At 43.2% G+C, this 25,834-nt stretch overlaps 1 protein-coding gene across 4 annotated transcripts in view; it reads right to left on the reverse strand.

Moving 5' to 3' along the window:
• PRKCB (protein kinase C beta) overlaps positions 1 to 25,834 on the reverse strand; it is a 383,326-nt gene that overhangs the window by 32,808 nt on the left and 324,684 nt on the right. For all 4 annotated transcript variants that reach the window (XM_021931832.2, XM_021931831.2, XM_021931830.2 and 1 more), the window contains 5 exons: positions 16,954 to 17,045; positions 14,717 to 14,779; positions 8,381 to 8,519; positions 4,338 to 4,418; positions 3,962 to 4,069 (listed from right to left, as the gene is read on the reverse strand). In XM_021931832.2, coding sequence (XP_021787524.1) covers positions 3,962 to 4,069; positions 4,338 to 4,418; positions 8,381 to 8,519; positions 14,717 to 14,779; positions 16,954 to 17,045 — 483 coding nt within the window. The remainder of the gene's footprint in view (positions 1 to 3,961; positions 4,070 to 4,337; positions 4,419 to 8,380; positions 8,520 to 14,716; positions 14,780 to 16,953; positions 17,046 to 25,834) is intronic.

A 25,834-nucleotide genomic window follows, 5' to 3' on the forward strand; every position in this document is an offset into this window, starting at 1 on the left:
ATCTTCTGCCCAGGACTTGCGGATGATGGGGAAAGGATGAACCCAGAAATTCATTCCTACACTGCTGGACAGTCACTCAGCCTGTTGCCCCCTTACAAGATAATTTGTGGTCACACACACAAGCATGTACTTGTCATATAAACCGTATCCTCCAGGGTGGGGAAATTAACTGAGCACTTACGTTCTAAGCTAGCTATCTCTTTATTTACATGCACGATCTTCCCCAATCATTGCAATAACCCAATGAGGTGAGTATACTATTTTTCCCATTTGAATAAAAAGGCAATGCACACTCAAAGAAGTTGAGGAACAGCAAGGACTCAAGAGATAGGAAGTGGCAGTCAGTAAGAGCTGGGTGCAGACTCCACCTCTGCCTAGCTCTAAAACTTGGGCTATTAAGAAAAATGGGAGCACATTTCACACGTGGTTTTCTCAGGAATTTTTGTGACCTGGCTTTGTCAGGAGAGGTGTATGGAGGGTGAGGAAATTGAGTCAAGCCTTGACATTTGTGTAAGATTAGGATGTGAGGAATGAAAGGGCAGGGAGGTTTTGGTTCACACTGATAATAATAATAATATCAATAATGGCTTCCGTGTACTGAGCATGATGACATCATATGCATTCAGGCTCCGTGCTAAAGGCTTCCCAGCTGTTACCCATTACTCTTTAACCTTTGCAACAATACTCTGAGGCCTCAGCAACTCTTATCCCCCGTTTTCCAGGTAAAGGATGTAGGTGCAGAGAAGTAAAGTCATCTGTCTAAGGTCAAACAGCTAAGGAGCAGGGCAAGGTTTTGAACAGCTCTGCCTGGCTCAGGACTCTTATAGCTTTATGTTCACTGAACAGTCTCAGCTGTTCAGTGTCTGCTGGTTTTCACCCTAAGGTACGGCCTATTTGGGCTTCTGTTTGCTTCAAGTTTGTTCAAAGTGGGCATAGCCCTCTGAGTAAGGTTTTACTGATTTTTGGGGGGAAGGGAGGTAGAAAATCGGGCCTTTGAGGGGATGGACATATAAAGGACACTGCTTCAATTAAACAGGAGACTGTTTTCAAAAGCTCAACTGAATTTCTGTCTAAGCAGGAGGATGCCAAGCAAAGAAAAGGCACTACAGAAACATCCAGCATTAATTCGGAGTCTCTGCCCAGTTCCCGCACTCTTGCTCTAATGTGCCCGAAGCCATGTAGACAGCTGGATTTAATCACTGTTCCAATCTCTGATCACCTCCCAGACGCATCCCCTGGGGCTCGCTGTTCTGGAGGAAGCATTTGGCTGTTCGCTTGAGCGTCACTCGTTTCTGGAGTACCCTCCTTGAAGGAAGAGCCCACATTGGACTCAGCCCACTCAATTACTAATGGTCCCCAAACTCAATAGTAAGAGAGTCACCCCAGTTAATCATGAAGGTTATGGGTCCTGAATTAACAGAAAATGGCTCTACCAGGGAAACTGCTAATTGGAGCTGAAGCTGAAGACAGCTGACCTGGAAAATCCTCTCCTCCATGACCCACTTAGAACCCCCAGCTGTCCAGGCAGGGCGGGCATGTGAAGGGGAGGACTCTGTGCATGTACTGAACACCTACTATGTGCCCACGTCATGCAAGGAGCTTTCTCTTACGTTATCTCATGTAATGCTCTCAAAAACTCTTTTCAGTGAGTACTACTACTTCATTTTTTAAAATAAACAGAAGCACAGAGATGCAAAGGAAGTGGCTTAAGATCTTGCACCTAGGCTGGGTGCAGTGGCCCATGCCTGTAATCCCAGCACTTTGGGAGGCAGAGGCAGTAGGATCACTTGAGCCTGGGAGATCAAGGCTGCAGTGAGCCATGATCATGCCACGGCACCCTAGCCTGGGTGACAGAGCGAGATGTTGTCAAAAAAAAAAAAAAAAAAAGACCCTGTGCCTAGAAAATGGAAGGGTCAAGATTTGCAAACGGTCTCTTGATCTCCAAATCCCCGACTTTAAAAGTCGCAATTCCAGGGAATGCAAACTCAAATGCCAAGAGGAACCAGGCAGATAACACAATAGTGTCAGCACTAGTAATAGAAATAATAACTTCCAAGGGGTTTGGAGCAGAGTGCCAGCCTCTACTCGAAGTGATTTACAGTATTCAGCTATTTAATCATCAAAGAACCCTGTGTGGACTGCTATTATTATTCCCAATCTGCAGACGCCGTCAAACAACTTCCCCATGGTCTGAGGGCAATTAATGCCTGAACCAGGATTTGAACTTGGGTAGAATTGGCCAGGTGAGAATTTCTGTGAATTACAGAGGGCAAGCCCCAACTACAGAGGGCAGTGGTTTCCAATCTAGCTGACTGGTGCTTTGTAAGAATGACAAGCCAATGTGGCAAGATCTGATTTTTCAAGAGAAACCTGAAAGCTGAATGTTTATGAGAGATCTCCTATGCCGGCAATTATTAAACAAATTAAAAGCTCCGGGTGCCACCTTCTGCCTACCCCTCCCACCCTTCAATACCATGTCCATGGGGGCCTGTACAGGCCTTCGTGTGTGCCTTCTTTTTCTTTATGGGCTTTGCTTAGGTTCCTAATGCACCTCTGCGACTCCCCTCTCTATTCTTCATTTTCCCTCTCCCTGCCTCACACCCTCAAAGAAAATATTTTCAAGCAATTCACTTTAGATGTTCGGGATTGAGATTCATTCACAGGTGGTTTCCCCAGGGATACGTGCATCTTAGCCTATGGAGCTGAGGTGAAAACCTTAGGTGATTCACTGAGAGTGGGAATTTAGGCAGTGTGACAAGGTGCTTTTAGGCTGAGAGGCTGGCCCAGCTATTCCAAACTGGGCCAAGCCTCAGATTGGCCTGCCTGAGTTTCCCAGTTTTCCTTCACCCAAGCCAGTGCATTCAGCATCTGGCTGGGGTCAGGAAGAGCAAAGTAGGGCATGAAAAGTCTGTAAGCATCCCACAGATCTAGGACTGGCAGCCCTGGTTTATTCAGACACACAGGTGGGAACCCGCTGATTAAGGCATGGCCATGTTCTAACCTGTACCACTGGGTGGTGGGAGAGCAAATTCTTTATTAGTATATTATGCTTGGAACATATTTTCTGGGCATCTAATTTGATTGCTTTCAGGCTTCCATCAGAGTTGAAAAATCACTTCATTTGGACAGTATGTTTAAAGGCAGTGGTGTGCAAGTCAAATGGAGACTTTTCCAAAATACTCATACCCAGACTTAATCTCTGGGGTGAGGCAGAAGCATGTGCATTCTGGTAAGGCACTTCAGGTTATCCTGATGGCTCCAAAAGTGAGCGTCACTGATCCTTAGGATCTCACATAAGTCACTGTGAGTATGCCTTGGTCCAACACAAGACGCAAAACAAACAATCCTTCCCCATAAACACACGTCCTGCTTTCTTCGCAGGTGCCCTGTGTATAAACTGTAGACGTACAAGCGTGCATTCCCTTTGAGCCATTTGTGTGCATGTTGGGGGAGAGGGGACAGTGGGATTTTGAGTACACTGAATTTCAGTCTGCTTATCTAGAGAATTCCTTAACCTCAACACTGCCTGGTATTGTTTAGAACAAAAGTTGCACGCTCTTGGTATTAACTAAACACATACAGCAGAGCAGGGCAAGATAGCCTGAGTTGTGCCGAAGACCTCTTGTGCCCTTTCCCACGACTTCCAGCTCTTTGACAAAATCTCTGTGCTTTCTACCTCATTCACTCAATGAGCATTCCCCTGTGCTGGTTCAGAGACTGCAGCCCAGCCAGCAGCAAGACGCAGCTGCAGGCAGCTCTCTGTGGCACTTCTGTGCAAATCAGAAAAAAAGCTTTCTCTCCTCTGGGAGGTAGCAGCTCCACGCCAGGGTTCTCATATTGCCAAACGGAGCGAAGGGTGGAGTTCAGGCTCTGTTCTCCCCGGTGGGGTGTCCTTGGGCAAGGTACATCCCACATGCCTGTATGGGGTGGTCCTGGCCACAGCTTTAAGAGATGTACTTACCCCTTTGCAGATGGCCACAGCTTCCTTGGACATAGACTTGGGATAGGCTACGTTGTGTTCCATGATGGACTGGAAGAGTTCATCTTCATCCTCCCCTTCAAAGGGTGCCTGTATGACAGGGGAGGGTGGGAGGAGAAGAATCCCTGCTTGAACCCTCCCCAGAGCCCCCCTCAACTGGCAGACTCTCCTCCCTGGGGCCTACAGTGAAGCCACACACCCAGGCTTTCCAATGACCACGGACTTGTATGACCCCAAGGGCGGGAAAGTCATAGAGGTTTCCATTTATGAGCTGTTACCAAACATGCATTCTCCTAAGGAAACCATGTGGATGGGGGTAGGGAGGACTTCTCTTATCGATCACTTAAAATTCAATTACCTGCCCAGCCAACATTTCATACAGCAGGACTCCAAATGCCCACCAATCCACGGACTTCCCATAGGGCTGATAAGCAATTATCTAGAAAACAGAAGGCATCCTATCAGGGAGGTTTGCAGTTCATGTATCCTCTGGAGACAGATTCCACTCTTCTTTTACAAGAAGGCTAGTGCCCACCTGAGCTATTTCTTTACATTAGCTACTCAGGGAATGACAGACATGCTTTGCAGAGGCACCTGCAGCTGGGCAAACACCTGTGGCTGTCGCATTGCCTTTTCGAAGCACTAAGTACGGTGTATTATTATTATCATTATTTTCAAAACAGTGAGCATGGAATTTTTAAAAGCAAAACTGTCTTTACTCTTCATTGTAAAAGTTATAACATTTACACAATAATGTAAATATACTTAACACTACTAAGCTGTACACTTAGAAATGGTTAAGATAGTAAATTTTATGTTACATGTTTTTAAAACATAATTACAAATAAAAACGTTTAAGAGGTAATAATATTTGTTACTATTTTACTATTTCTTTATAAAAGATAGCTAAGCTGAGATGATAACATGAAAATCACCCATAATCCTTTATTAAGAGAAAAATTATGACTAATATTTGGTCTACTTCATTCCATACTCTTTTCTCTGAATACATATTAAACTCTGTGTGTATGTGTGTGCTTTACATAAACACTTTGGTATGTGGACCATTTTTTTTTCTTTTTTCTTTTCTTTTCTTCTTTTTTTTTTTTTTTTTTTGATAGTGTCTCTTTTTGTCACCTAGGCTGGAGTGCAGTGGCAAGATCATAGCTCATAGCTCACAGCCTTGGCCTCCTGGGCTCAAGTAATCCCTGCACCTCAGCCTCCTGTGTAGTTGGGACTATAGGTGCTCACCACCATGCTAATTATTTAATTTTTTGTAGGGACGGGGTCTCTCTATATTGCCCAGACTGAACTCAAACTCAAGCAATCCTCCCACTTTGGCCTCCCAAAGCACTGGGATTATGGGCAATAGATCTTTAATAAAGCCAGTTATTCACTTAAATTTTCCTTGCTAATTTAATATTTGTATATGAACACAATCAGTTTTTATCTCTGCATAACATTATGTTGAATGGATACACCAAAATCTATCTTATAAATTTCCAATTGATTAGGTCTCTTCCTATGCTGTAACATATATTCTTGTAATTAGACATTTGGACATCTGTCCAAGTATTTCCTTAAGATAAACTCCTAGATGTAGAATTGGTGGATCATGTAGGTATATGCGGTTGTGAAGTTTTTAATTCATATTCCCAAACTGCCAGAACATGGAAAAGTCTAGAAGAGCCATGTGATGGTCCATCTTTCAGCATGTAGGGATGTAAAACTAACCATGTCAGAGGTTAAGAGGTAATATAGCAAAGGCTAAAGGCTGAGGTCTGAGGGTTAGGCAGTCTGACTTTGAATCCTGACTGCTGTCTACCGGTTGGTTGTGTGATCACAGGAGAAGTTACTTAACTTCTATAATATCTATATCATGGGGTTATGTGAGATACTAGGTGGCTTTCACATATTATGCCCTCAAAATGTTAACTAATCCTAGAATGTTTTATAATTCAGTTATTGCTTGTTTAACTCAAAAAGGGTATTTGAGCAAACTTGGCTATAAAGTGAATGGCCGTTTCTTGATCTCTATCTCCCACTTTGATTTCTATTCCAAAATCAGAAACGCAGAGATGTTGATTACAGGATATGAAATTTCAGTTAAGTAGGAGGAATAAATTCAAGAGATCTATCGTACAACACAGTAACTATAATTAATAACTATCTATTGTATTCTTGAAAATTGCTAAGAGGGATTTTTAAGTGTTCTTACCACAAAAAAAAAAGTATGTGAGATAATAAATACATTAATTAACTCAATTTAGCCATTCCACAATGTATACGTATTTCACAACATGTTGCACATGATAAATGTATACAATTTTACTTGTCAATTATGAATGAATGAAATGCGTTCTGAGAAGTAACCCGCAAGACAAGGAAGGGAAAGCATTCCAGGAGAACACTTCTCATTGAAAGTGTTTTCACACTTTTAAAGTACTTCAAGTCTTGTTTGATCCTCATGACAACCCAACAAGTTAATCTTTTTACAAAGGAAACTAGAGCCTGGGATGTGAGATCAGTTGCCAGAGGTGATGTGGTTAGTTCATGACAAAGCCTGACCTGCAGCTTATCCCTCCCATCTGCGGGCTGGAGGGGAGGCAACTTCATCAGCAACACAGTTCTGGGTTTCTTGTGCTTGTCTGGATCACCACAGTGAGGAACTTCTGAGAACCCCAAATCCTGGGCCTCACCCTGCAGAGATTCTAATGGGATGGCATTTGGAAAGCCCACATTGTTTTCTGTTTGTTTGTCTGTGGGTTTTTTTTTTTTTTTTTTTTTTTTGGAGACACGGTCTCGCTCTGTTTCCCAGGCTGAGGTGCAGTGGCATGATCACTGCTAACTGCAGCCTCCACCTGCTGGGCTCGAGCGATCCTCCCGCCTTAGCCTCCTGAGTAGTCAGGACAGCAGGTGTAAGCTAGTGCACTGGGCGAATTTTTATTTTAATTTTTTGTAGAGATTAGGGTCTCACTATGTTGTCCAGTCTGGTCTCAAACTCCTACCCTCAAGCGATCTTCTTGCCTCAGCCTCCCAAAGCGCTGAGATTACAGGGGTGAGCCACCATGCCCCAGCTGCATCCTACATCATAAAAGCTCTCTCATGACTCTAAACTGCAGTTAGAGTTGAGAACCAGAGATTATGGAACCCACGGCCTATCGGGAAGTTGTGTTATAGATTGTGTCATATCTAATTAATTAACAAAATGATAATAGACCAAAGTATATCACATTGGGAAAACTTCATTGGGTCTGAATAAAGCCTTATTATTTTTGAATTACTTTATTACTCAAGTAATATACAAATATATTTACCTTGTGAAAAAAAATGTCAGCAGTATACAGAAGTAGCTAAATTTCTCTTTACAATTCCCTTATCTTCAGAGGTAACCAGTGTTATAAAATCAGTCTGAAATCTTCCAGATTTTTGTATGCTTTTACTAGTTGAAAACAGAGCAGTGTTCTGTGTATTTCTGTTTTATCCATAAATAGTATCACATTGTTGTCATTCCTCTTTCTTTTTTTTTGTTTTTTTGGTTTTTTTTTTTTTTTTTGAGACAGGGTCTCACTGTGTCATGCAGGCTGGAGTGCAGTGGCATAATCACGGCTCACTGCAGCCTGGACCTCCTGGGGCTCAGGTGATTCTCTTACCTCAGTCTCCCAAGTAGCTGGGACTACAGGCACGTGCCACCACACCTGGCTAATATTTGTATTTTTTTGTAGAGACGAAGTCTCGCCACGTTGCCCAGGTTGTTCTGGAGCTCCTGGGCTCAAGTGATCCATTTGCCTCTGCCTCCCAAAGTGCTGGGATTACAGGCACGAGCTGCCGTGCCCGGCCTTGTATTTGTCATTCTGTACCTTGATTTTTTTTTTTTCTCTAACAATGTGTCTTGAAGATCTTTTCATATCTACATACATATCTAACTCACTCTTCTGAATTGGTGCCTGGTAGTATTTTATGCTATAAATAAATCATGGGCTATTGTCCATTTTCCTACTGAGGAACATATACAGGACACAGATCCCATGTCATATGCCAGCCCAGGGGATCTGCTCTTTCTCTCTCGACAAACATTTCGATGTCACAATTAGGCGGTATCACATGGCTGTGGGCCACAGCAGTCTGATGAAGAATTTTACTGATGTGTGTTGGATGGTTCTTTTGAGTTTTATTTAAATTTTCTCCCAAACCTTGATGTATTTTGGGCTTGGGCTTCTGGATGTGTGCTAAATTAATTTGCATGTGTGATCTCAAAGGGAGGATTTAGAGTATAGAATAAGATTCTGCCCGAGGTTCCCTTGCAAGGTACCACCCTCGACCCTTCCCAGCTCTCACACGGCCATCTGGGGAGCAGAGGGTACATCACTGCAATGTGAACGTGTGCCCGGCAGCTCTCACCTCAGGGGCGATGTAGTCTGGAGTGCCACAGAATGTCTTGGTTGTCACCCCATCCCAGATGTTCTCCTTACACATGCCAAAATCAGCAATCTTGATGTGCCCCTCAGAATCGAGCATCACGTTGTCAAGTTTTAGGTCACTATGGCAGACACAAGAATTTAGAGATTTAATTAATTGCTATGCATTTCAAGCCAAGCAACAGCCACTCATTATGCATAAAACACTGTGTTAGGTGTTGTGTGGGCACAAAGGTCAGTAGAAACCAGCCTTTGACCTCCAACAGCTTACAATCTGGCAGGGAAATAAAAAGAGGTCCACAAACCTCCGTGCTTTTCTTTTTCTACAGAGCCAACTGTGCCAAGTGTCTCACAAGGACACAAAGAGACAGCACTTCTGAAAAGAGGGAGGTCCACAGAAAGTTAAGCAAAGGGCAGAGCATCCATGACACTTCCTGGATCCAGGAAAATTCCAAGAATTTTCCTTTGCAACTTAAAGACCCCTTATATTTTGTAAGAAGATACATTTTCCACAAAATTATTATTTTTTAAAAATATCTCTGAAGATGACAAAGAAAAAAAAGCTGATTGAAGGAAGTGTTCCCTGATCTCTTGGACCACCTCCTAGGACATGACCCAGGAGTTTCCATTGATTCTTTGAATAAAAAGATATTTGGCCGGGCATGTTGGCTCACATCTGCAATTCCAGCACTTTGGGAGGTCAAGGCAGTTGGATCACAAGGTCAGGAGTTCAAGACCAGCCTGGCCAATATGGTGAAACCTCGTCTCTACTAAAAATAAAAAATCAGCTGGACTTGGTGGCGGGCGCCTGTAGTCCCAGCTACCCGGGAGGCTGAGGCAGGAAAATAGCTTGAACCCGGGAGGCAGAGGTTGCAGTGAGCCGAGATAGTGCCACTGCACTCCAGCCTGGGTGACAGAGCGAGACTCTGTCTCAAAAACAAACAAACAAAAAAATTGTTGAACAATTACTATGTGACAGGCACTATGCCTGGATGTAGTATGTAGCTGTAAACAAGATAAGCCTCCTGTTCTTCAGATAAAATTTCAGTGCTGGGCAAAAGATAACAATTACTCTATAAGCATGATTATTATAGATTCTGATAAGTGGTATGATGAAAATAAAGAGGACATAAGATAGTGATTAGAGGAAGTCACTTTAAGCAGGGTGTCAGTCAGAAAGGACCTCTCTAAGGTGGTGACATTTGAGCTCTAACCTAAAGGATATGTGCTGTATTCTCTTTTATTTTCATCTGTGTTGATGAGAAGAGCTTGATATTTTGGGGAACACTTGTAGTCTTTAGCACACAAGATGGATCCAATATCAACACACTTTCCTCCTCCCTAAACACCTACTCCAATGTCAATGCTTTATATTTCAGCACCAGTGAGCAAGGCTGAGTGATGGATCAGATGGTTCCAGTCCTAATAGAAGATGAGGAACTCCGACTTCCTGAGAGGTAGGGGGATCTATTGCTTAATTCAGATGTTTCCCTTCGGTCATCTTCATTGGGCAGTGGGCATTCGTGGTTCTGCCTATTCTAGTATTTTGTGATGACAGCATTCTAATATTCCCTGGAAGAAACACCCTCGTCCAATTCTTCCATGGGTGTAACATGGCTTCCATGTAACATGGCTCCAGGAATGGTCATGTGGGCCTGTCCTGGCCAATGGCAATATTCCATTCTTCTGGTTACAGTGATTGATTCAGGAATGGGCATGTGATCCAATGTGAGCTAATCAAAGCTTTTAAGTATTAGTGCCGGCACTTTAGCTGGCACAATCAAGAAAGGGATAAGTGCATTTTACATTGGGGTTGTTCAGGTGGTATTATGGAAGTCTAGAAACTCCAGGGGTCACCAGATGAAGAGAAGCAATCTAATATAGAGAAAGTAGAGCCTAGAGGGAGGATGATAAAGTGTGCCCTCATAACGTGCACTTGAGCCTCTGCATGTATCCAGGCCTAAAGTCAGATCTGCACCTGGATTTTTAAGTTATGTTAGCCAATAAATGCCTCTTTTAACCTCAGTTACTTTGAATTGAGTTACTGTCATCATTTCCGACTAAAAGAATACAATCTGAAAACTATATCCTGGCATCTCCTATCTGTGTCTGTGGGTTCTCCTTATTCAAAGGGAGGGGGAGGTCCACTTGCACTCGCCCAGTGATGTTTGCCAATCCCAACACGCCATGCCTTTGGCGCTGTCCATGGTGCTGCTCGTATCCAGCCTTCATGCTCATCTACACGCCACCGTGATTTGAGTGAAAGTTTGGAACTCAGAAAACCCAGGCTTTGCAGCAATTTGCTTTTCCTAAACTTACTAGGTAGGTCTATATGTGATATATGTGATTTCTCTAATAGTGACAAATGACATCCCTTCAGCGGGACCACATGCCCAGAAGCAGGCAGCTGGGTAGACTAGGGAAGTGATAAAATCTTCATCTATTATAGAAAAGAAGTTTCAGGTGCCAAGAGCCAGGCAGTCCTGAGGCTGGAGGGCACCTCTGTCATCTTTACCATCACATAGCAGTGTTTTGATATCACACCCTAATCTTTTGTTCTATGTAATAAATCCTCATTTCTGCTTCAAAAGATGGATGGAGAAATTATTTTCATTTTTCAGAAAACCATCAAGGGCAAAACCAACACACATTCCAGATATAGTGATTGGTAAATCAGAAACCAAGTTTGATAGGAAGAATCTTTTTCCCTCCTCGCCCCCCAACACAACATCTCCATTTCCTTAAAGATGGTAAGTCTAACAAAATCCTTCATCCTCTTTACTTAAGAACTGTTCAATTAAGTAGAGATTTAGATGAAGGAGGTAGTGATTTGTAACATCTTAAAAGACTACCACTATGAAGGCAATCTCTATGAAATGACAAAACCATACATCTTTTGTCAAGTAATTTATTTTTTACCATTCCTATTTGACTATCAATTTCAAGAAGTCTATTTCCAAGAAGTGTTCTGGAGGGTGAGCAACAAAAACCAACTGTGATGACTTTTACCTGAAAAGGAATTCATCAAAGGATATTGGGGAGCTCACGGAATCTTTGAGGAGATTGAAGAACCAGATTAAGAGTCTATACAGCCCAAAACGATGCCTAACTGCAACTCAGAGCTTGTCCAATGACACCACCACCCAAGTTGCCATGGGACACAAACATCACCCCTTATTCCACGAAGCCCTAAGCTGGACTCTGCCTATTGCTGTTAAGACCCTCTTCTCTTGCCTCTGGAAAGTAACTGCTGATAATTACTATGGCCTCTCTTGATACTGTGCTTTCTGCTTTCTTGGCCACTAGTTTCTGATTCAAGGTCTTGAGTAAGTATGACCAAGTGTCAGTGCTTGTGTTGTGTGCCTGCCCTGGCTACAGGGGGGCTGTGAAATGAGTATCTGTCATTTTCATTATCTATAGTAGGAGATTGACTCTGTTCTTACACATACGCAAAAGAGGGGTTCAGATGAAGACTGGCCTAAAAGATTGATAAATATCCCTTTAAAGACCATATTAATAGTGGAAGATTAAAGGGAGAGTATGTAGTTAGTTTAGGAAAAGGGACTTTGGAATAGGTATCATATTAGCACCTGAAATGCTAGCCTTTGAATTTTACCACCTGGATCTGGATTCATGGATCCCAGATCCCAACGCGGCTTCCTGATTGATTAGAAACTAGCCCTGAATCACAACTCAATTGACTAGAACTCTAATTATTTCCTTTCCTGTTTCCTACACTGGGACTGGATTTTCTTCCAACAAACTTGTAGTTCCATGTTTAATCTTCTCAAGAATCCAGTTGGTTCTATTTTAGTAGAGGCACATCCCACATAAGAGTTAGGTCCTAATGTCAGCACCCAAGTTGAAAATCATGTAGAGTGAAAAATCACCCATGATCCCTGTCTCTGTGGTTAAGCACTAGCTGAAGTCATTGGCTTGAATTTAGGGATCACATCATCACATCATATGGAAGATCATATGCACCTTTTTTTTTTTTTTTTTTTTTGAGATAGAGTTTCATTCTTGTTGCCCAGGCTGGAGTGCAACAGGGCGATCTTGGCTCACCACAACCTCTGTCTCCTGGGTTCAAGCGATTCTCCTGCCTCAGCCTCCCAAGTAGCTGGGATTACAGGCATGTGCAACCACACCTAGCTAATGTTCGTATTTTTTTTAGTAGAGATGGGGGTTCACCATGTTGGCCAGGCTGGTCACCAACTCCTGACCTCAGGCAATCTGCCCGCCTCAGCCTCTCTACATGCTGGGTTTACAGGCATGAGTCACTGCCCCCAGCCTCATGTGTATCTTTCAACACCAGAATTATATTCAGCACAAAATGATACTGTCACTATGAGAGTCAAAAGAGAAACTAAGGGAATTAGATGATTTCCACGTGCCATTTCATGCACACAGAGCTAATGTGTTCACTGAGGGCAAATGTGGGCATGGACAGAATGAGCATACTATTTAAAATTTAAATTCTTTTTTTAGAGACAGGGTCTTGCTCTGTTGCCCAGGCTGGAGTGCAGTGGCACAATCATAGCTCACTGCAGTTTCGAACTCCTGGGCTCAAGTGATCCTCCTGCCTCAGCTTCTAAATTCATCTTCTCTCTATTTTCACACTTTCACTAGGATCACCCACATGCCAAGTAAAACCACTCCTCTTCTTGACCTTCTTCCCTCCATCATTAGGAGAAAGTAGGAATGGCAGGGACTTTGTGCACTCAGAATAAGATTATCCTTCTCCCTATAGATTTCATATCAGCACTCCAAGGTGTGACTAAAAGCCCCAGGACTCTGAAAGCTTCTGATAAGGCCCCCACTTCCCATCCCTCTGTCCTGCCAGGACCCCATAGCCTTGCCTCCACTATCTGCCTTGTACTTACCAGGGCTAATCTTATCATGCCTTTTTTTTTTTTTTTTTTTGGAGACAGGGTCTCGCTCTGTCACCCAGGCTGGAATGCAGTAGTATGATCATAGCTCACTGCATCCTTGAACTCCTGGGCTCAATTGATCGTCCCACCTCAGCCTCCTGAGTAGCTAGGTCTATAGGTATGCACCACCACACCTGGCTAATTGTATTTTATTTTTAGAGATGGGGGCCTCACTATGTTGCCTAGGCTGGTCTGAAGCTCCTAGCTTGAAGCATTCCTCCTGCCTCGGCATCCCAAAGCGTTGGGATTACAGGTGGTAGCTACTGTGCCCAGCCCCCTCATGCCTTTTAATCCCATATCCCGCAGTTAAAGCAAAAGGCCCAGGACTCCCAAGTCACCCCTAACTCTCCAGGCTCTCATCACTACGCTCTCTACAGAATGAGAGGGAACCCTCCAACACGCAGGGTACACCAGCACCCTCCCCTGCTTGATTTATCTCCACAGTACTTATCACTACTTGGCAGACTATGTTTTTATGATTCACTTATCTGTCTCCCACCACGAAAAGATAAACTCCACAGGGGCAAGGGGTTTCATCTGTTTTATTCACTTCTGTATGCCCACCACCCACAAGAGTGCCTAGAATATAGTAGGATTTGATAAATATGTGTCAAACGCATGAATGGAATAGACTTTTGTGGTTCTTCATAATCTTTGAAATAGACCCCCCCCCGACCCATGCCAAGTGCTGTTTGGAAGCCTCATGCCTTGCAGCCTCTCTTGCATAACAAACCAGCCCAAGCCTGCACTGGCTATGCCATTTGCATCGACGTAGTACAAGGAGAATTGTACACCCTGGACTCGCTGACAAATAGCAGCCTCGGGTGCAATCGTCCGCCTTGCATGAAATATAAAACGATATGACTCATGCAGCTATGATCATCCATTTGCTCCTCCAAAAACCAGCAGATGCCAAGTCCTGAACTTAATTCTGTCTTTCAGAGCAGCCACTCAGAGATCCATTTCCAAGTTGTAGTTACATAGCAGAAATAAATAAATAAATAAATAATGTTTCATAATAATGTGATCCATCACATTCTGCCAACCAAAATTCTTTGTCTGCTCCTCAAATGTAGGGTCCACAAGCAAGAGAAAGAAGTACTGGGGTCCTCTCTGTGAGTCTCCTCTTAGAGCAAATGGTCTCCTGTTTGAGGCCCTGAACCATCATTGGTGACACAGTCCATCGAGATTTTCTACCACCATATAGAGCTGTCCAAACTTTGCCAGGGCAGTGGGCGATGCTGCCTGGCAGAACACATGCCCAAGTTAGTTCTGGAGGATTCCTCCCCCACCACGGATTCTAATTTTAAAAGCAGCTGAAGAAAGAGGCAGGGCAGGGAGGAGCTGAGGGAGATGAAGAGATGGAAAGTACAGCAGTATTCACTTACCGGTAAATGATGCCCTTACTCTGTAAGAAGAACAGACCGATGGCAATTTCTGCAGCGTAAAATCTGAAATTTAAAAAAAAAAAAAAAAAGGCAATGGAGAAACTCAAGGACACCATATGCTTGGCAATGCTCAGAATTCAATACAATATTGAACTAGGTGCAGGGCATTAAAGAACCCATGGATGGTCAGCTAAATAGCTCATAAAATGCTGAGAGTACGGATGGATTCACAGGGTGGTTTAGAAGGTGATGGGGTTGCCTTAAGGACAAATTGGGGGTAGGCAGAAGTTCAGCAATTGTATAGTGGAGAGGGGGCCATGGGATATGATGAGCTGGATGGAGAATTACGGTTTCACTAGCTGCGTAACATAGTGAGGCCTTGTCTCTACTAAAAATAAAAGAAAAAAAAAAACTGGGAGTGGTGGCACATGCCTGTGATCCCAGCTACTTGAAAGGCTGAGGCAAGAGCACTGCTTGAGCTCAGGAGATCAAGGCTGCAGTGAGCTATAATCAGGGTCACTGCACTCCTGTCTGAGCAACAGAGTGAGACCCTGTCCCCCAACCCCCACAAAAAAGAGAGAGAATTATACTTTCAGACTGTATAGCAAGTTAAATTATCTTGACAATAGCAGCTAACATCTGTTGAAGGTTTACCATCTGCCTAGCACCGTTTTAGGCATTACCTGATTTAATCCCAATAATAATGCTGTAAGGTAGGTCCTACTATTATCTTCCCATTCCTCAAATGAGGAAACTGAGGGTTAGAGAGATTAACTTGGGCAAGTTATATAGCGAATGAATGGCACAGCTGGAATCAGAAACAACATCTGTCTAAAGTGTAACCTCTTATTGAAGGTCAACCCATAAAGAAAGAGGTTTCGAGAGAACTAGGAAGCCCAGTTATGCCACAAAGGTTGGGCAGGGCTTTGGGGAACTATGCAAAGTGTCTTGACATGTCTTGTGTGACAATGGAATTAAAGCCTGTGGTCAATTAGATGTTAGAAGTAAAAGCAAAGCTAATCCTATTAGAGTCGTGCCAGGAGATATAAATGGCTAGATTTGGAAGCACAAGAATAATGCAAATCCTATCAGAACACAGTGCTCACAACCTGGCCAGGTGGGAGGAGAGGGGGCAAGCTGAACTGGGCGGGAGCCACCGAGCCTCTGGTATGACAGGGTGGGGTTCTAGATGAGCTCTGGGGGCTCTATGGAGAGGCAGTAAGATCTTAGCAAACTCCCCAGGAGAGGTTATCATTGCTGATTCCTACAACTTGCAATGTTCCTAAGCAGGGGAGTGACATGATGAGATTTGTGTTCTGAAAAGAAGAGACTATAGCTGCCTTTTAAACTGAAGGGGATGGAGTTGACTCAGCAGAGGAAACACATTTCCAACAACCAAGAATCAGTCTCCCCATCCCAGGAACCACAGACCATTGCCACTGAGCACCTTGATCCTTCACCCCCGTGGAGTGAAGGCATCTAAGAGGGAGAGTGGTGTAAGATAAAGAACATGGGCAAAGAAACACTGGGGTCAGAATTCAGGAACTGCTTCTTACTAGCTCCATGAATATGAGCAAGCTTTCAAAAGCTTGCGTCTCCATTTCCTTGTTTGTAAAGCAGAGGTGGCAGCATCTCCCTCCCAGAGTTATTCTCAGGGTTGAGACGATGTTTGTTAAGCACTTAGGGCCTGGCTCATAGTAAGTTCTCAATAAATATTAGCAAATGGACACATAAAATCTACAGTGATAATCCCCAGGGAAGATACAGGGCCTTTCTAAGCAGTCAGGGACATGAATTAGAAATAAATAGCTGTGGTTTTAGAGCTTTGAGTTTTGTTTTATTTTTCAGAAGAGACTACAGTGTGCGCCACCATCCCCAGCTAAGTTTTTTATTTTTTATAGAGATGAGATCTTGTCATGGTGCCCAGGCTGGCCTTTAACTCCTGAGCTCAAGTGATCCTCCAATCTCAGCCTCCCAAAACAGAGATTACAGGTAGGAGCCATGGTGTCTGACTGAGCTTCAGGTTCTTAGCTGGTGTCAGGGAAAAAAAAAAGAAGCATCTCATATTAAGCAGAACACCTTTCTTCCCTGGCTAAATATTTTTTCAAAAAGATGCCCGAGGTGTTTAAAAATCCCTCTTTGGCAAAAAAAAAAAAAAAAAAAAAAAATACACCCAAAGGAACCACTAACCTACCCATTTATCCCAAAGAGAAAGCACAGCACTAGTTCTCACTTACACGGCATGGGGCTCCTTGAACCGGCCAACTTGCTGGATGTGATACATGAGGTCGCCCCCGTTGACGTACTCCATCACAAAGTACAGGCGGTCCTGGAAGAGGACAGCAAACAGCAACATTAGCATCCTGTAGCTCCTGGGGCTCCAAATGGACAGTGAGGGAAGAGCTGGAATTTATGATGAAAACTTCCAGGACTCTGACAGATCCCTGTTGGCTGGGCTTGCTGTTTCCCCAAGGGTAACGTTTGTGTTACTGGAACTACGCAAGCGAGCATAGGTGATACACAGATAATTTTTTTCATGAATAATTACAATGTTGGCTAGGCATGGTGGCTCATGCCTACGTATTACACCTGTAATCTCAGCACTTTGGGAGACTGAGGTGGGCAGATCACCCGAGGTCAGGAGTTCAAGACCAGCCTGGCCAACGTGGCAAAATTCCATCTCTACTGAAAAAAAACAAAAGCAAAAAAAACAAACATTAGTGAGTCATGGTGGCAGGCGCCTGTAATCCCAGCTACTCAGGAGGCTGAGGCAGGAGACTCGCTTGAACCTGGGAGGGGGATGTTGCAGTGAGCCAAGATCATGCCACTGCACTCCAGCCTGGGTGAGAGTGAGACTCCATCTCAAAAAGAATAATAATAATAATTACAAGTTTATATTTTTTTGCTGGAAAATATAATTAGCATATTAATATTGTGACTTAACTGATATTATTGTTTAGGATAAGGCTGATTTTAACAAAAAGTGGAAAATATTAAGTAAATAATGTTACAGATGATAGGTAGCTGTAGTAGCCAGCCTTTATGATGCCCCCCGACTGCCCCAGTGATTTTTCAAACTCTTGGTATTTATGTACTTGTGTAGTACCTTCCCATAATGAATAGGACTGACCTGTGTAACCCACTGGATATTGCAAAAATGACAATGTATGACTTCCAGGAGTAGCACATAAAAGACCTACAGCTTCCACCCTGCTCTCTCAGATCACTGCTTTTTGGGAAGCCTGCCGCCATGCCATGAGGATGCTCAAGCAGTACTACAGAAAGGTACATTTGGCAAAGAACCGAGGCCTCCTGCCAACAGCCAGCACCAACTCCAGTCCTGTGAGAGAATCACCTTGGAAATAGATCCTTCACCCGAGACAAGCCTTCAGATGAACAGAATTCCAGCTGACAATCTGACTCAATCCTTTGAGACCCAGAGCCAGATCAACTAGGTGAAGCATTCCCAAATTCCTGCCCCACAGAAACTGAGATAATGAATGCTTATTGTTGTTTCAAGCCACTGAATTTTGAGGTACTCACCAATAGATAACAGAGTAGCTATCAAAAACAAAAAGATGAATTATCAAGGTTTGAAAAACAGTAACCTAGGGAGGCATGTCCACAAGTAAAAGAAATGGGGCCAGAAAAAAATCTGTGTCCCAATCAGGGAAGTTTTTCAGCATGTCTTTCAAGGGATATTGTGAACTTCTTCAAGTCAGGGGCTATGCCCTTCTTGGCTGTGTAAGCCCTGTTCCTGATAGCACAACTAGCACATAGTAGGTGCCCAGAGAGTGAAAGGGCACAAGCTTTGGTACCAAAGACACTTCATTTGGAAATCCAGCTCTGTCTCTTAATAGTTGGATGTATCTGGAGAAGTTATTCAACACCTGGGTTTCCTCATCTGTCAAGAGGAGATAAGAGCAGAACCTCAGTGATGCTGCTGGGATTAAATAAGACAGATGTGTGTTTTGGCCCTTGGGCAACACCAATATGTGACTTGCGTCTCTCCTTCCATCAGAGGGTGTTTGCTAAATGAATGAATCACTTTGTCTCAGAGACTTCTGCTTGGGTGAAATCTCTCCTTTACGCTACATTCCTTTGGCTTGCAATGGCAGAGTCTGCGCTAACGAATTTGGGAACTGAAGTCCCTCTTATGTTCTCAGCCTAAAAAAGTCACTTCCTCTAACCCACCCAATCTAAATTAGGTCTGCCGTTCTACTCTTTCATGAAACCCCGTGGGCTTTTTTCTTTTCTTTTCTTTTTTAAATCTCTGACCACATCATAATTTGTTAATTATATTTTGAACTCGATGGTTATTTATTTCATCTATCTATTCAAGTAAAAAAAAAATGTATAGAGTCCTACTAGGTACCAGGTTATAGATGGGTGCTGAACATAGAGCAGTGAACAAAACCAACAAACATTCCTGGCCTTTATCTTTCATTCTAGCAGGTAGACACAGATAAAGACAATAAATGCTAAACATAATAAATAAACTATATAGAATGTTAAAAGATAGGTGGGCACAGTGGCTTGCGCCTGTAATCCTAGCACTTTGGGAGACTGAGGCGGGCAGATCACCTGAGGTCAGGGGCTCAAGACCAGCCTGGCTAACATAGTGAAACCCTGTCTCTACTAAAATATAAATACAAAAATTAGCTGGGCATGATGGTGCGTGCCTTTAGTCCCAGCTAGTAGAGAGGCTGATGCAGCAGAGTTGCTTGAACCTGGGAGGTGGAGGTTGCAGTGAGCCAAGATCACACCACTGCACTGCAGCCTGGGCAACAGAGTGAGACTCTGTCTCAAAATTAAATAAATAAATAAAAATAAAAATAGAAGATTAAAAGATTAAAAAGTGCCATGGGGGAAAAGCAGAGCAAAGTACGGAGGATTGGGAGTACCAGCTTGATGAGACGGGAGAAAAGAGTTCCAATTTCAATAAAGTATTCAGGATAATCTTATTTAGAAGGCAATCCTTCGGCAAAGACTTGAAGGAGATGACAAAAGCAGCTATGCAGGTTATCTAGAGTGAGAGTTTACCAGGCGGAGAAACAGGCTGTGCAAAAGCCCTGAGGCTAGAGCACGCTTCATGTGCTTGGAGAAGAAAGAAGAAGGGGGACAGGGTAGGAGATGAGCCCAGAGCGGTGCTGAGGGACTCATCATGTAAGGTCACGTAGGCTAATACAAAGGTTCAGGGTCTCACTCTGAAAGAAATGGACTAATGTCAAATGTGACTGAACGTTCCACAAATCCGGAACCGTGTAAAAATTGTTTACTACTATGTACCAATAGCCCAGCACCATGCCTGGCCAAAGCGAGCCATCAGTACACATTAATTAAGTGAAAAATGGGTGAGCCTTGAGGCAGCAGGAGTTACTGGGTCTCCAAAGCACCATTCATACAGTCAGAAGAGTGGCATGAAAGCATGGGCTCCACGTTTTCTGACTACTGGGGAGGCTTGGGAAGACCATTTTATATCCCTGAGCCTTGATATCTTCACTTATAAAATGAGGATAACATATTCGATAATCTCTAACAGACTGACTGAGGGGCTGGAATGAAACATACACAGGGCTGCAAGCTAAATGTGATGAAAATGAGATGTCCTGGCAGCACTGCGTGAGTACTGAAGCCAGACCAGTGTTTTCCAAACTCAAGTTGTATCTCACTTTAACTGATCATTAAATCAATTTGGTAGGTCATGATCAACTTAAAAAAAAAAAAAGAACAGAAAAAAGAGGTCAGGCATGGTGGCTCGCTCCTGCAATCCCAGAACTTTGGTGGGGCCGAGACAGGAGGATCACTTGAGGCTAGGAGTTTGAGAACAGCCTGAGGAACATAGCAAGACTCTGCCTCTACCCACCAAAAAAAAAAAAAAAAAATTAGCCGGGTATGGTGGTGAGCACCTGTAGTCCCAGCTATTCATGAGGCTGAGGCAAGAGGATCGCTTGAGCCCAGGAGTTCAAGGCTATAGTGAGCCATGAGCCATGGTGGTGCCACTGCACTCCAGCCCGGGCAACAGAGTGAAACTCTGTCTCAAAAAAAAAAAAAAAAAGAAAAAAGAAGAAAGAAAAACAATGAAATGGAAATTATCAGTGCATGCTGCACAGAACACCACTAAGTACTTTTTGTGGAATATATGTTTTGGTTATATTTATATGTTGCTATGGCTGAGTCACAATGTAAAAGGTGACTTGCTGTCAAAAGTTGCAAAGCCATTGTGAGGGGCTATAAAACTAGAAGAAGAGGTGGTGGGGAAAGTGAAGCAAAGATTTCACCTTCTAAGTCAATACAGTATTTGAAGTCTTGTTGCACTACTTACTAACTGCAACACTGAGCAGTTCTTTAACCTAATATTGGGCTTTCTCTTCTCCTGTAGACGGGACATTTTTGACTTGCCCACAGAGCGTTAAAGAAGGACACATGTGTAGAGTGTCTAACATGATGCTGGCCATATAACAAACATTTAATTCACCATTTAAATAAATCTTCCTTACAGCACATAGAACTTTATCTTATACGTAACAGTCATATGTGCATTTATCAAATGTGGGAGTGCCTAATAACTACAACAACAACAATAATGAAATTAAGCTCTCTTGGGTACTTACCACGTGATGAGCTGAATGCTTTACATATTTTGTCTCACTTGTCCCTCTACAAAACTCAATGTGACAAGTATAATCATTCTCTCCCTTCTAAAGAGGAGAAAGCTGAAGCTCAGAAAGGGTAAGTAACTTGCCAGTGGTCTCTCAGCTGATAAGTTGCTGCAAAGCCAGGATCTGAACCTTAGGCATTTGGTTCCAGACTCTGCACTCTCAACCCCTCATGATGCTGCCTCCAGTGGGTACATCTTGTGTGAAAGGTTCTGAGCTAGACATTGTACGGATGTGTGGATGTGTCCTCCCCTCAAAGAGCTTCCAGTCCAGGAGAGGAGAGGAGGCACATGGAGATCTAGTGGTACATCAAGACAGAAGCTGGCAGGTTACAGGAGAGCACAAGTTAACCAATTTTGTTTGTTTGTTTGTTTGTTGGTTGGTTTGAGACAGGGTCTCACTCTGTCGCCCAGTCTGGAGTACAATGGCATGATCTCTGCTCGCTGCAGCCTCAACCTCCTAGGCTCAAGTGATCCTCCTGCCTCAGCCTCACCAGTAGCTGGGACTACAGGTGCACACAACCACACCTGGCTAATTTTTGTAGTTTTTGTAGAGACAGGGTTTTGCCGTATTGCCCACACTGACTAATTTTTAGAAAATGAATGGTTTTTATTTCTCAGACCAATACTACTTCACCCTCTCAACATGTCTAATGAGAAAAGGAGGTGAAATGATCACTTATGTTCTCAGGGTCCAAGGCATAGGAGATTTGCCAAAAGGTCACATATAAGTTGATGGCAAAATGTAGACAGTAAGCCAGAACAGCCGACACCCAGCCCCTGGTTCTTTGGTTTTTTTTCTTCTTCTTCTTTTTTTTTTTTTAATAGAAAACAAGCCTAAAAATAGCATCTGTCTTTGCTGCACGTTGAAGAGAACCAAAACACTTGCTTTTAAAAATTATTTTTAAAGCTAGCAGATGGCATCGGCCGCAGAGAGAGAAGTAAGTGAGAGAGAGATTTCACTCGCTTGCTTTCTGCTCGGAAGAACTCGGCTTGCCCCCCAAACTCATTAGTCGGAATCCCCACATTGGGGGATCGCTCCACTGTGGGTAAGGCCGTGTTTTGTGGTATGTTCCTACCGCTAACCATATGCAGGGAAACCCTAAGATCTATCATCTTTGAACTGTACTGAGCAAGTGGCTTCGACACACCAGCGCCTAAGCTATTAAATGTTATGGTTGGCATCTCACTGTCCTTTTATTTCTGAACAAACACTTAATGATGCCCACTCTATGCCAGGAGCAACTCTATTGCCAGAGATGTTTCTGTGGATAATCCACGGTGCCAGATGTTAAGGATTCCCAGGCGAGGGACAGGGGCCAGATAAATTTCCAAATGGCCGTGTTTCCCAAAATGGGTAGGAGATCATTTTAAGTAGTCCACGGATGTATGATGGTTTCACCTTTATGGGTTTGTATTTGTTTTAACGTACATTGTGGAAAATACAACTAAGCACTTTAGGCTCCTGATTTGATGGCTCTTATTGCTGGAGAGGGAGAGTAAAATTCATGGAGTCATAGAAGAGAAAAAGGGGGAAAGGTCGGGTAAGACCAGATTATGACACACTGCCTAAGACCATCCACCCGAATGTGACTCATCTCCCAAAGGGCTTTAAGATCTTCACCAAATTTCTCCCCCTCCTCTACTAAAATTGACTTATTTTTAAAAAAATTTTCATTAACTCAGTTTAAAAAACTTAAACACAATTATTTAAAGAATTTTAAACTTCATACCAAAGTCATAAATGGAAATTCATCCTCTCTGTAGAAAAGAAGTGCATATCTGGGCTGGGTGTGGTGGCTCCCACCTGTAAGCACTTTGGGAGGTCCAGGTGGGTGGATCACTTAAGGCCAAGAGCTTGAGACCAGCCTGGCCAACATGGTGAAACCCTGTCTCTACTGAAAATACAAAAATTAGCCGGGTATGGTGACACACACCTCTAATCTCAGGTATTTGGAAGGCTGAGGCACAAGAATGGCTTGATCTGAGGATGTGGAGGTTGCTGTGAGCCCAGATCGTGCCACTGCACTCCAGCCTGGGCAAGAGTGAGACTCTGTCTCAAAAAAAAAAAAAAAGGAAAAAAAGAAAGAAAGAAAAGAAAAGAAAATCTTTACCAAGTTTGTCTGCCTTTTCTACTAAAATTGACTTATTTTAAAAGTATTTTTATTAACTCACTTAAAAAAAACTTAAACACAATTATTTAAAAAATTTTAAATTTCATACCAAAGCCATAAATGGAAATTCAACCTCTCTGCAGAAAAGAAGTGCATATCTGGGTCCATCATCTTTATGCAATATCCAGTCTGGCTCTGGTACATCAATCCTTTAAATGACTTATTTTAAAAATAAATGCAATGTGTTCATGTACCACCAGGTTCATCTCCCACTCCACAGTAAGCAACATCAAAATCTGGAAAACATTGTCAGAGGCACTCCAGAGCCAATCTGGAGCAGAGAAGTGAGTTTTAGAACTTTCATCGAGCGCTTATTTTTGCAAGTCATGCCTTCAGGCAGGCATTAAAAGGATGAAAATGATGAATAAGGTTCAGGCTTGCCCTCAGGGAATTCAGAATCTTGGTTAAAACAAATATACAACTAATTCAAACGCTAATCTAAAATAGAATGTGGCCGGGCACAGGGGCTCATGCCTGTAATTCCAGCAGTTTGAGAGGCTGAGGTGGGAGGACCACTTTTGAGCCCAGAAGTTCCAGACCAGCCTGGGCAACACGGCAAGACCCTGGCTCTACAAAAAATAAAAAAATTAGCCAGGCATGGTGGCGTACACCTGTAGTCCCAGCTACTCAGGAGGCTCAGGTGAGAGGACGGCTTGTGCCTGGGAGGTCAAGGCTGCAGTGAGCAGTGATTGCACCACTGCACTCCAGCCTGGGTGATAGAGTGAGACCGTGTTTCAAATAAACGTAAATAAATAAATAGAATATGATAAAAGAAAGTGCATGAGAGGCATACAGAGTGAACTATGGGGGTTTCAGCTAACTAAATGGACCTCACGTACTGCCTCCAATTCTTACATATTATTCCCCTCCACAGCACCCTTAAATTTGCTTTTGTTCCCCATTCCCCCTATGAAATTATTGCAAAATCTTCCTTATCACCACACTTAGTGTTTTTTGATTAGGGCTTATTTGTTGGACTCTAATATATGAAAATCAAAAGAGGTATTTCTTGCATATCGACTTGAAGCCCAGATTGGCTCTCTCCTACTTACTCAATTTTCCCAGAAGAACTTGTCACAGCTCAGAATTTCAACTCTCATCTCTCTGGGCTGATGAGTCTTGACTTATATTTCTATCCTCTCCCTCTCTCCTGAGCTCCAGTCAGCTCCAGCTGGCTACAGGACGTTTCTACGTGGGTGTTCCACCGTCAACTCCAATTAAAAGCTCGGAAAGGCAAACTCACCATCTTTCTCTTCAAACTGGCTAGTATTCTTGACTTTAAAGGGCTTCTTCAAAATTTTCATTGTTGCTGTGATTCTTCATTACACGATTACCGCTGCCCTCTAAGCTTCAAGTGCCTTCAGGTAATTTAAACTTCCCCTTCTCCTTAACCTCTCATAATCAGTAAATAAATAAAACCAAATGTCTGTCTGTCACTACATTATGCAAAATGGTTGGCTAGAATTTCCCCAATTTGGAACATGAGTATGAGGATAGTCTGATTTAAAATGATGACTAGGTGGGAGGTGCAGAATTCACCTGGAGGTCTCCAGAGGAAGCAAGGGAATTCAAAGAGACAATCTTCCCCTAAGACAGCTGAAAATGGAGTGTAACATGATGCCGTGTGACTGCCAGGGGGACACTTGCCACTTTTAATCAGATACCATGAACAGAGAAAACTGACCACGTGTGCAGCTCTATGTACCATGCTCCAAGGGGAGTTGCTGCAAGACTTTGTCTATTTAATGATCTTTAATGATTTTCCAAGCTGGTCTGTGGATTCATCCTGTCTGTAAGCTGATCCCTTTACTGCTCAGAACCATCTGTTTCTCTCCAGAGAGGCTGTGTAGTGCTGTGGTTAAGAGCCCTGGTTCTGGTATCAGCTAGTCCTGGGTTCTAGTTGCAGTTATACTGGATACTTGCTCTGAGACCTTGGGTCAGTTACTTAGAGTCTCCGCCTTCCCAAAAGGGGGTAATGACAGCTTGTTCTTCATAGGGGTGTTGCCAAGATACATCAGATGACGTATGCCAAATCCATGCAAACTCAAAACGCCTTACCCAAATAAGTGTGCACTCAATGACATGTGTTCACACACAACTTTTCTTTCCTCTGTATTTTATAGACTTGCAATCACTGTCAGAATTGTGATCACAATTGATGCTCCCCTAGCTTTTTTTTTTTTTTTTTTTTTTTTTTCAGCTTTCTAAGCCTTGTCCCTCCACATAGAGGCCAAAGTTTTCAAAGGCTAGAACTACCTCTATTCTTCCTTGGAATTCCACAGATCT

Source organism: Papio anubis, chromosome 18 (assembly GCF_008728515.1).
Source record: "Papio anubis isolate 15944 chromosome 18, Panubis1.0, whole genome shotgun sequence".
NCBI lineage: Eukaryota > Metazoa > Chordata > Mammalia > Primates > Cercopithecidae > Papio > Papio anubis.